Genomic DNA, 12,577 nt, shown 5'->3' with positions numbered 1-12,577 from the left:
TCAAGTCCACTAGCATCAAAGACATATTACTTCCTTTATACAGCATTTGGATTACCTGATCTGTTCCTTATCTTGCCCTTCTGAAGCAGCTTCTTATGACAGAGTTGATCTAATGAGGCAAATTTATTGTATGGGCATATGAGCAAGTTGTTGCAAGGAATACTAGAGCATCAGCTTCCTAAGAACTTGATATTCCAAGCTACTGCTCAGTGGTAGGCTTTTACAGCAATATGAGACACAAGCCTTTTCTGAATATGAAGCAAGTATTTTATCTCCTCTTTTTTCCTGAGAGATAGATTACATTACATTTATTGTGGGGTAAAAGCCAGGATATGGGCCACGAGCAGTATGTAGCTAAGACATGCGTTTCCAGCTTATCATCTTACCTCACAATGTTTTCCCATTTCTCAGGTTTTGAATAAACATTCCACTTTTGACCAAAACTTTCAGCAGACACAAAAAGCCATCATCTCCAATTTAATTTCCCAACTTTATCAATTCCCCCAAAAGTCCAGAAGTCTCATGAATTGACTTACACAGCTTAAAAATAAAAGTTTTCTTTCCTGAAATTGTTTATAGTGTTGCTAAAACTAAGGCTTCTGTGTTCTACCCTAAACTAGTATCAATCAGTGGTGCTTGGAGGGATTTGAAATATACACAGGAGCATTTTTGAGAGATGTCATTAGTGCACACTATACCGGAAGCAATTAAAATTATCTGGAAACTATTTTAGAAATATGACTTATTACTCTATATTACAAAGGTGACTAAAAAAAGCTAAAAATACTCCTCTGCCTTGTTCTGATTAGTTTTTACTCCAGCCCTTTTTCTCTGCATATTACCTGTTCATCTGAACTTCCTTCTTGTCATGTCCTCTGGTACTCTGCTCCTCTTTTATTCCTTGCTTCACCTAGGTCTATTTAGTAGGCGGTTTGGGCAACAACCAACTGCTACTCAACTGGTATGTTGCCATTTAACATTGAGACCACATTATTAGCACAGTAAGAAACATAGTAACTTTATGTGCCCTGCCTTTTAAGTAGAAGGCAACAAAAGGAAACTGAAAAACAAAAAGCAGGTTAAATATTTAGAAGTAATGCCTCACGGTGAGGTCTACAAGAATATTAAATTTTCTACTTAAAAGGATGTGATTTATTTAAACCTAGCCTGGGCAAAAGATGATTGCAGAGAACACTATAACCAGACTGATGAACGTGGCACCTTCCACAGCTTTTTCATTTTTAATTTCTATAATCACTAAAAAGCTACACTTCTTAAATTAATACATCAATAGGTTTTGTACAACTTGCAAATCCCTCAAAAGTTAATTTCACCCTTTTTATTAAAAAGTATTTAAACAGTGTCAAAACTGAAATTAACATAATAACCTTCCAGAAAAGTTACATTTCAAATGATCTTGCTCAATTTTAACATTGCTAGACATTTGCTGAAAACATGTAACATATTTTTTAAAAGAATAATTTAATAGATACTTGTCTAAAGCACTGTAATGAAAAAGTAGACAGATAAAGCTTATCTTCAGTTTTTATTTTACTTCTTTTCTTCTTACTTATGTATATTAACAAAAAACCCTCAAATGATTTAGACAAAAGCTTTTAGCTCAACACATAATTGCAACAAAATTACAATAATTGTACCAATTAAAATAATCCTGAATGAACAGTTTGTCATCTTAATGTTCCAATGGTTTATAGAAGGATCTACTTAATTAGCTGAAATTGCTTTCCAATGTTAGTATCAAATGTCATTTGTTAAAAGTTGAACTATTCGAAAATAATTTAACAAAGCAATTTTACAAAACACCAAGAACCAACATTTTCTTTTCAGCTGAATAAAGCAAGCAGATGTGTCATCAAATTGCTATAAAAATAAATGAGCCTTTAAATGGGGAAAAAGAAATTTTACTACTAGTGCTACAGAATACTATTTTCTGATTTTTTATGAAATCAATTTCTTTAATAAAATAATTTCATATCATTTATACCTTGGTGGTATTTTTAGTATGCTGTAAATACACTTTCTTAAATTGAAGTAGTAAACAATGAAGTAGAAATATGGAACTGTATGTGAAACAGAAAAATGTTTTAACCTGCCTAAGTGATTTCCTAGTTTGATTCACATGGGCGTATCACACAAAAGGTCTGAACTTAACAGTAAAACATAGCACCAGTGAAACCACACTATAGAACTCCAAACCTGCAGTAATTGACTGCTGTTCCACTTAAAAATAAATTAGTTTTTACTAGTTTAATCTGAAGAAAGAAAGAAAAAAAAAAAGAGAAAGAGGATGAGTTGTTTAGTAACCTGAAATTAAGTATTTCTCTGGTTACCATTACTAGACGTAACTATTTCTGTGGTTGCTTCCAAAAAGGTGTAATATCAGTAAAAAGACTGGAAAAAAAGCAAGCAAAATCATATACCCGTGCTGAAACTGGAAAGACAAAATCTAGAACTGAAGAAGTGAGAAACAGCAACAGTTTCTATTTTTGATAAATCAGACAGAACAGATATCTTTCACAAATTATTCCTTAGAATGGTGTAAGAGTTGCAAAAGCATTAAAAAAGTAATAAATAAGCTATGACTGGCTTAGATCCTTTAGTCTCCACTCAAAAAAAAAAAGAATCCTGAATAAAAGCAAGCTATTACATTATTCTTCTAATTTTGGTGTGTTCTGCTTTGGCACATCATTTTGTCATCCAATTTGACATCCATCATAGGTAGGCATGCATGCATATGTGCACAAATACTTTATTGCAGAGGTTAAATTAAGCCCAGGCAATGGATGAATTATAAATTGCCAAGTTTTAAATAATGGTTACTTATGACTCTGAGGAAAGCACAACCATTTTCTCAGCCTGGAAGATATATGTTTTTTCAAAATCAAAGATTTAAGATTCTTGATTTTCATAGTTTCCTTCAGCCTTCTAAAAGGCATGTTTTCAAGGAGATTAAGTAAGGGGAGATCCTAATCTGAACAGATGGCTCATGAGAGTTTCTTCTATCCTGAGCCAAGCTCTCATGTTCTAATATTTTGAATGGATATATAAGAATAGTCACATCACAGAAATTCAGGGACCATAGTTGCTGATATCCTCATAAAGACATGATAAGCCCTGTCTTAATACCCCAGTTTGAGCAAAGCCTGGGCAAAGAATGATAGGTAGGACTGTCCCTCATGACATCAAGCATGACAAGCAGAGTAACATCAAAACCAGCCAGTAAGAAGCACTTGAATAGAAGGCTGTGTGAATACCTGAATTCTGTATCATTAAACAAATTGTAAATTCAGTTCTGGGGACAAGTACTCCCCTCTCCCCCATGAGAATCTTTAAGCACTGAGACAATGAGTCACGGTCTCTCTTAGTACTATCTCCTTAGATACACCAGCCTTACATTTCTCATAGTTTCACCAGGTAATGGCTAGAATTATATTCAGAAAGATATGGAATCTAGATCCTAATCCCATGAGAGAGAGGACAATACTTACCATGGATCTACCAAATTCCTGGGGGAATGTTCTACCCCAATGGTATCCAGATAGGACCATGAGGAAATTGTCATGGATTATTATCAACTTTATACTGGCTTTTTTTTTCCCCAAGGAGCCCGCCATAACAGGCAGGTCATTAAATTGTTCTGGTAGCCTGCAGTGTGTTCCCTGCCATTTTTGTTTCAAAGGCCAACTGGAACTTGACTACAGTGCTCATGGCTGCCTGGACAACTCATGATGCTCACCCGGACTAGAAGGTTTCTGCAACTTGTCATACAGCCTGCCCCAGCACTTGGTATAACTAACTTAAACACATTTATCTTCGAATTGAAGTAGTCTTTGCTGCTGTGTTTTGTGCTAAACCTAATCTTTTCCTCCTGCTGTAAACATGTTCAAACCACCTCTATTTGTCCAGGCTTTTCAAGGGCTTCAGCTACTAACCCTCAAGGATCCTGAATAGGCTCTAGGGTAAGGACCACGAGACTCAACTTAGGCCTCACATTAGCAATTCTTAGCATTCACACTAGCAGAACTGTAGATGTCGCAGGAACTTCAGGGGTAAAAATTCAGACATCCATAGTTTTTCCAGTGTTTACAAGTTTGGTCAGTCATTTTCTGAATTGCTTCTTGAACTCAAGAAGCATATACATGACTGAAGTTTCACTTTTAACTGCATGAACCTTAACATGTGGAAACTTTATTAGCAAAGACAGTCCAGCTACTAACAGCTTTAAGAAGTGACAGGCTGGTAAATCTGCCATATTTACAAAAGAACTGGTTGGCTTATAGATGCAGAAACTCTCCCTATCACCTTCAGGTTTCAGAAGGACAAAGGCCTACAGGCAAGAGGTTACAAAATTACTTCAGTGACTTCTAGGAACATCTTCCAATAGACAAAGTACTGCAGACTTTGGTTTCTGCCATGATAGGAAGTATATAAACAGATAAAATGTGTTCAGCAGATTATCTCATTTAGTGAGTAAACTTAATGAGGAAAGGGACTGAGAAGACATTCCCTCCCATACAATCAGCTTTAATAGCACGATTTTTAATCAACAAGGTGGCAATATCAAATCACTGCCATCTACAGCCTTAAGCAGTAGAAAGTATCAAGAAACAAAGATGACTAAAACTCAGAGCCTCAAACTGAAATGACAAACTAAGGCCTTGGGGGAAAAGAAATAAATGACTCAAATGTCTTAGACTGAGGAAGACTTGAGAATCCAAAAGAGAGGAGAAAGTATTCAAGCAAAACTGGGACTCCTCACTGCATGGGAAATCGGACAGTGATGATATTCACACAAAAATCTGAAGTGAGACTATGGCTCTTCCCATCCTCTTTAATATCTTTTCTACTTTGGTACAGCCTTTTTGAAATGTGATGACCAGAATCTCATAGTGTTTAGAATTAAGATACATCACAGATTTGTATAATACAAGACCTTCCTTCTTTCCATTGCTTGGCTAATAACTCCTAAAGACAGTTTCATTTTCTAACTGTTGCTGAGCACTGAACATATTTTTTCAGAGAAATCAGCAATAATTTGTGAATTTCTTTCCTCAATGCAGATTTACAGCCCATTACTACGTTAGCAGGATTATAGATGAGATTATTTTCACCAGTGTGTTATGCTACCTGTATCCACAATGACTTTGATCTGCAATTTATTCATAGCTACTTCTACAACCCTCTGAAAAACAGCTGTCCTGGTTATATCCCCACATTGCATCTTCTCCCTCTGCCAGACCATCTACAGGTATGTCAAAGAGCGCAAGTATTATCTTTGGAAACTTTACCTGCAAGTTTCTCATGAGATTCTTATTCCTATCTTTCACTTCCTTCTTTTGTTTTCCTGAGGCAATCTTGCCTGTTATTACCTTAAATTTTAATACATTTAAATGTTCTTAGATCAAGATGTTGCTTAAAATTTCTTAGATTTCAAAATATTACATTGCCTTCTTTACAAACTGTTGAGAATTCAGTTTCTTGAAACGCATCCTCTCTCAACAAAAGCCACAGTGACTTTTCCCAGTGTCCTGGGTTCAGCTGGGATAGAGTTAATTTTTTCCAGGAACCTGGGAGGTAGGGGGCACAGCCGGGGCAGCTGACCTGAACTGGCCAAGGAGCTATTCCATACCATGTGACATCATGCTCAGTATATAAATGGGGAGCGGGCCAGGGGGTGGTCTCTACTTTTCGGTGGGGGAAGTGACGGAGCGTCGGGTCCCAGGTGGTGAGCAGTTGCACTGTGCATCACTCTTTTTGTATACTCTTTCATTAGTACCGTTGTTGTTGTTGCAATTTCTTTGTGTTGTTCCAGTAAACTGCCTTTATCTCAACCCTCGAGGTTCCAGTTTTGTTTTTTTTCTCTCCTCCGTCTTCCCCCCTATCCCACCGGAGGGGGGCGGGAGGAGTGAGCGAGCGGCTGCGTGGTCCTTTGTTACCGACTGGGCTGAAACCACGACACCCAGTACATCATTTATTTAGATCTGGCACTGACATTCATTCTGGTGTCATGGATGTTTCATTTAGTCTTCACAAGAGAACACATTCCCATAGCTGGCTAATTTACAAGCCTGAGAAGTATCAGTTGCAAACATTCAACAGAAACGTGCTTTCATCTGACAACTTAACTCTCTTACAACTTTATTTACAGAAAGCCCACGTATTTTATTACACTTCAGGGCTTTAAAAATTTGGTTTTTGCAACTTCTGCAAACCATTTTGGCATTACACGAAACTGAGATTAGCAAGACTCTTTACAGCAACATGGAGGAGAACGCAGCACAACTTAAGTGTAGAGGAATATTAACTGCATGTCACAATTATAAATAAAATGGTAAAAATAATTAAAGTAGACCAGGATAGAGAGGTAGGTAATGACAATAGTGTGCTTGACCACAGAACAACCTAAACACGAAAGGGGAAGGAGAACACAATAGACAAGAAATCAAAATTGGGAGCTTAGCCTGGCAAGGAGAGAGAAAACACGAAAATCCTGATGATGAGAGATGACTTGAAAAGGCAACACATATACCCAAAGGAGTAAATACTGGTACTAATAAGTATACCAACTGGAAGCTAAACCAAGCAAAGATCCAGACCAGCAAAGAGAGAAGCTAGAAGTCAGAGGATAGAAGTGAGATCATACAGCAAGTCAGTTTAAGGTAGTAAGAAGAGCAGACATTTTTCTCCAGAATCTGGAACGAAAGCCAACAATGCAGGCTCAGCATTTTTTTATTTTCAAAATGTGACACCATTACAAAGAATGGGCTTGTTCCCCTCTACAAAAGAATTACAACGTAGCATCTCTACCTGTTACTAAGAGAGAAGACTAAGTGACTCCAATGCATAAAGACTGTTCACAGAGGTGTACCTGTGCCACAGATTGAAGCCTAATTTTGTGGTTGTTTTTGGTTTTGGGGGTTTTTTTTTGAGACCCTGGGAAAATGTTGCCAATGTAACATTCAAGAGGTTTTACCATCTCTGCATAGTATAATACAGTAAAGATACACTCCTCCTGACAGAACTGGTTTCATACTCATCAATACTATCTTCCATATCCATCATAGCATCTAAAGAAAAGCACTCGCAAATTTACTTTCCCCAACAATCCTTCACAATAAGAATATATTAGTTAGCTTTTTTTTTTAAATAACAAATTGAAGCACAGAGATATAGGTAAATTTATTTAATAACCAAATTGAGATACCCAGGTTTTTTTCAGAGTACTCCACCTCCTGAAAGCAGAGCTCCCACTAGCTTTAGATATAGCTCTGAACACTGAGCACTTACTAACACCAGCCTACAGAGCCATAAGCTCTATACCACCTCCCAACAGAGGCAAAAATGCTGTCCAAGTGAAACGTACAATAGAGTTAACTAGTCCAGCATCACACAAACTCTGACAAAGAGTTCTAGAGCAGCTTTCAGTTGTCTTAGTTTAGCTTTGCTATTACGTTCTTTTCCACTATAACAGATAGCACCGAGATGTGACAGAAAATGGCCCTCCCCTTTACTACACAGCCTGTCTGTACAGTTTGCAAAATTAAATTCTGGACATTACAAGACAGGAATCTTATGGGTACAAAATAGCATATGATCATATAAATCATATATCATAATGCATATGCAGAGGGGAATTAACTGCAGACTATTTTTATTCCTTCATTTCTTAATGCTTGACTACTTGATTCTTTCCATTTTACTATACTTTTTTACATTGTGAAAGTATTGCTTATTCTTTGAAATACGGAAAAACAAAGCACCTAGTGAAAAAGATCACTAACTTTAAATATGAATACAGAATATCCTAAGCCAAACAAGCAAACAGAAGCAGTCAGAGCTACGCTGGCCAGACAGCCATTCTGCTAGTGCCACCTGCCGTCACAGCCCCACCGTACACACAGGTACCGCGCCGAACTCCCGCACAGAATCGCGCTTCTACAGCATCAGCAGTAGCGGCAATATGGAGCTGGTTACGATGTGCCTCCAAAGATACAGCAGTAAAACCACATCGGGTTTATTACCACTTGTCATTCCCTCAGTGCACACACAAATTATCTACTCTAACTCTTCAGCCAAAGGTACCTCTAAGAGATCCAGCTGTTGTGTTAACCCTCTGCCCTGCACAATCAGCAGCTAAGAGGAAGGCAACAGAAAGTTCTCACTGCAGGGGAACCCTGGTAATTCACAAGCTTTTTAACACATGATATTTTAAAAGCTGGAAATTAACTGTAATATCAAAGCATTCTCCTTATATAGAGAATGTGACTGAGAGTGAAACTCCTACACTTAACACAGAACCTGCAAGATTTCTTTATTCCAAGGGAGATGTCCAAGCAGACCCCTCTCCCCTGACACACTTAGAGTTCAGAAATGCAGCAAAACCAAAGAAGAATTTGCACTGTCAAAATAAAAAGTAGTTTGACACAAACTATTCAGTACTAGGAAAATATATTCTTGCTCCTGTTCTAAAGGACCAAAAAAACCCCAAAATAAAAAAAAATCCTTGCAGAATAAAAGGCAGGGAAGAAGTAACACAAACTCAGTATAGGAATGGAAGCTATAAAAGTATCAAAATCTGGTATCTTTTCATGAGACTCCAAATGGGAAAGCTGCTCTATAAACTAGAAAACCTTAGAAAACAGAAACTGAAGTTTTAAAAGAGGAACTAAACTAAATACTCTACTTCGAACTGATACAGAAACAGATATTCAAGCCAAGTGACTTCAAACGGCTGTAGATAAAAAGAATAACAATGACACAAAAAGGATTATTTTGGATAAAACAGAGTTTTTAGAGCATTAGATAATCTCAGAGAAGAGTTCACAGACCTTTTCATATTCAGCATGAAGTAGAGATGATCACCCATATCACCAGACAGATGAGATCTCAGCTTTGTCACTACATCAGTAGAGTTATATATTTAGTGCCTTACACAGGTTCAACAGAAGTGCCTGAGACACATCAATTCTCTTCCTGAACATACAGTAATGTTACTATTATGAACCTTAAGAAACTCAGTTTTGTAGCTTTATCATTTTCATATCAAATAATCCTGTTGGGTTTTTTTGCTAAACAGAGAATCCTGAATATTGGTCGTCTTTTCCTTTTCCTTGTTTTCCTGGTATCGCAGGTAGAATACCAACAGCTGTACTTCAAAGAAGATCATCACCTTCCCTTTTCCAATATATGGCACAGGGTTCTTCACTGTTTCTTATTACAGATCCTAGTTTTATACACTATAAATTTATCTATACATTTATAACTGTCAATTATGAATTGACACTCTACTTTAGTGGCTATATTACTTCCAAACACAACCTGCATAGCAAGAGGCACAACAGCATAGCAGGAGTTATGCATCTCCTCCACACCAGAACTAATAAACCCTGACACACTCCAGTTGGCACTGAATGTCAACAGCTCAACTGTCTGTACTAACGACAAATAATCCAGAACCCAAATAAGTCATTCACATTCAGTTGTGACTGTCCTTTCCTTCTCTTCACATTGGTTTACTACAGATTTAACATTAGTTTATACTGGAATTACTAGTACCCATTTATGAGAACAAATCAGGTCTCTAATACCGCCTTTGGTTTATCAGAAAACATAAACATTGTTACATCTTCAAGATAGCTTTGGATTTTGATCACTCCAAAGTGATTTATTACTGTTGATGCTAATAATCAAAAGGCTGTAATGAGTTTGTTGGATAAATACTGAAAATATAAAATTGTGAAACATGCCATACGGAAAATCTAAATAAAGAGAAGTTAGAAATATTTACAGCAAGGGTACTAGAAAGCATAACAGGAGAGGGAATCCCTGATGATTCTGAATTATTGTACTTACCTGATCACGTAAACATTTGTGACACTAGCCATGTGAACCCACAATGGAGAGGTAGGTTCCCATTACTTTATCTATGATTTCACAGGTATCTTGCACTCGCAGAGGAAATGCAAAACCCAGAAACTGGATCCATTCTCTAGAGAAAGTGTTTTCTAATCACGTACTTCTTTACCTCTTAAGTTTGGTATTTCAGAAACAACCCCGCAACTTGAAGCCACTCCAGTCTACTACTTGCCCTCTTTGTCCATCTTCAATCCTCAGCCTCATCACGCCCGGTCCACCCTTGTCCCTCTACCTTCCGGTTCTCCGTGTTCAGATCTTAACCTCACTTCGACTTTCCTTTCCTAATACAACTCACACCAGTCATCTTTCCCAATCAATCCTAACTCCATTCTCAACACTTCAATAATTTCCAGCCCATCCCAGACCTTCATCCAGTTCTCTCATTCCTTGACTCTTAGTGCAGGGCACCTTCCCAAAATTTTCTGTTCAAGTTCATTCTCCTTTCTGTTCCTTCCCTGGATCCTGCCAAGTCTCTAGATTTTCTGGTAACTTGTTCAATTAATCCCAGTCTTCCCTCTTTACCTCAGCTGTTCTTTCCATCTGATCTCAGTTATTTCTTATGCAAGTCAAACCCTTCATTCCTCTTACTGACTTTCATTCTCAGATTCTGTTTTTTTCCCTATAGGCCCAACTCCCAGTCACATTCTTTCTCTTCCATTCCTCCCACTGTCATCAGGTCACTTTTCACAATCCACAGGTCCTTTCTTATGAGCAACCAGGTGCTGGAAAGGCATGTTCACTGGCAACACAGGGACCATTTACTCCCAGTTGTAATACCTAGACAGCACTGTTGGACAGCAACTTGTATCAGCAATGGAGCAAGTAGTGCTTCACTTTTGTATTCTGTAACTGCAAGCACACTTGCTAAGTACCAAACCTTCAGAGATCTTTACCAGTAAAGGCAGTTTTTGCAGAGCTTAGTTCAGATTTCTAAATAGGGAAAAAAAACCAACTTCTAGTTTGGCCAAGGTAGAGATGAAAATTACATCAAGAGACAGAAGCACAGCTAACTATCTGTGAAAGAATTCCAGTATAAATCTCTTTGTTTTTAATATAAAGCACACATTCGTATGTGGTGCATTAATAAGCAGTGAAAGTAATTTAAGTTTCCAAAATTTAATAGAGGAGAATAAGATTGTGGGAATTTTAGATTACAACTTGGTAGCTGTTTGAAAGCCATGTTAGTCTAATAATCATTAATAATGATCACTATTTTAATAATAGAAAGTGCACACCATTACCAGAATAACACTTACCTCTCATAGATGGTTTTTAAAGTCAGCTGATCTGGAACACCCTCAGTCTCTTCAAGATGCAGTATGAGCCATGATGTTCTATACGGCCACTGCTCTGTGAGATTGATCCAACTGGCCAGTCTATCCCAATTGAATGTGATCTGATTAGCTCTCAATAAACGACCTAATGTAACAGGGAAGGAGGGAAGAAACACAAGGGATTTTTTTTTGCTTTTGAAAGATATCTTTTTTTTTCCTCAAAGTAACAGCTATGTAAGTCCCTTAACCTGATCTGTGAACTTTCTGGTATTATATTTTTAGCTAGCTAAGTTCAAAATCATCTCAAGTTGCACCTAAAAATATCATTTGACAACCTAATAAAAATTCTTGCAAATACTGTTTAGAACATGAGACTCTCCAGAATTGTCAACTTCAGCTCCAGGTTAAGCGCTAATTACTATCATCCTGTTACAGGTGAATCTTAAGTTACTTTAACAAAACTCAATAAAGAATTTCACACAGCATTTATTTCTCAATCTAAACACAAAAATCATGCTAATAACTGTGAAAGACCTTCTGTGCATTGACATAGGAAATATGGTCAAAACAAGCTAAGCATACAACTGCCATCTTCAATAGCCAATAAAGTAAAATTCAAAGCTATCAACAAAAGACTGTTTTAAGTTAATAAGGCAAGGTATGAATAACAAATAAAGTTTATTTAAAAAAACAGAAAAAGTTAATGCTACAGTTTATGAATTTCAAGTTCTAGCACATTTTCTAGAATTGCATTACTAATATTGGTGATGACGTGTAACTTACAGCCTGAAGGCTCGGCTCATGAAATCATCATATATAACCACAGATTATAGTACACTAAAAGTGTTCTTGCAAACAAGTGTTCTTGTTTGTTTGTTTTTATAACTAACAGTTTGTGATTTTGTTATACTTTCACATCTGCACTATAATTTGACAAAACCAGACACTTCATGCTACAAATTGTAATGACACTGCTAAAAGACTGCACATTTATTTAAAAGATTAGCTCAGAATTTTAGGTTTGTTGTCATATATGAATGATCACTAAAAAAGGGAAATAGCAGGGGAAAATGGGGAAAACGACACATTAACACTCTTCTATTAATGGTACTAGCATTAAGTTAATGGAACAGAAAATAAGACATGGGTTATTTTATGTAATTTGGAACAGCATTTACATTTAGTTCTTCATAACCTCAGTGAAGGTAAATTAGGTCAATCCAAACTATGCAAATACTACTGGGAATGGAACTGCAGAGACAGCCAACCCCTCTGTGTTACCCAGGTTGGTTCAATAGAGCTGAACCTCAGCTCAGAAACATACAACTGTGTCCTTGTATCATACTTCCTACTGAGATGATCACCTC

At 37.0% G+C, this 12,577-nt stretch overlaps 1 protein-coding gene across 3 annotated transcripts in view; it reads right to left on the bottom strand.

Annotated features, from left to right (window-relative positions):
* Positions 1-12,577, bottom strand: part of KIDINS220 (kinase D-interacting substrate, 220kDa) — an 80,385-nt gene that overhangs the window by 27,961 nt on the left and 39,847 nt on the right. For all 3 annotated transcript variants that reach the window (XM_010566696.1, XM_010566697.1, XM_010566698.1), the window contains exon 22: positions 11,193-11,355. In XM_010566696.1, the coding sequence (XP_010564998.1) occupies positions 11,193-11,355 (163 nt within the window). The remainder of the gene's footprint in view (positions 1-11,192; positions 11,356-12,577) is intronic.

This window comes from Haliaeetus leucocephalus, unplaced genomic scaffold (genome assembly GCF_000737465.1).
Source record: "Haliaeetus leucocephalus isolate CR32 unplaced genomic scaffold, Haliaeetus_leucocephalus-4.0 Scaffold217, whole genome shotgun sequence".
Classification (NCBI taxonomy): domain Eukaryota; kingdom Metazoa; phylum Chordata; class Aves; order Accipitriformes; family Accipitridae; genus Haliaeetus; species Haliaeetus leucocephalus.
This window is presented reverse-complemented; position numbering and strand designations above follow the sequence as displayed.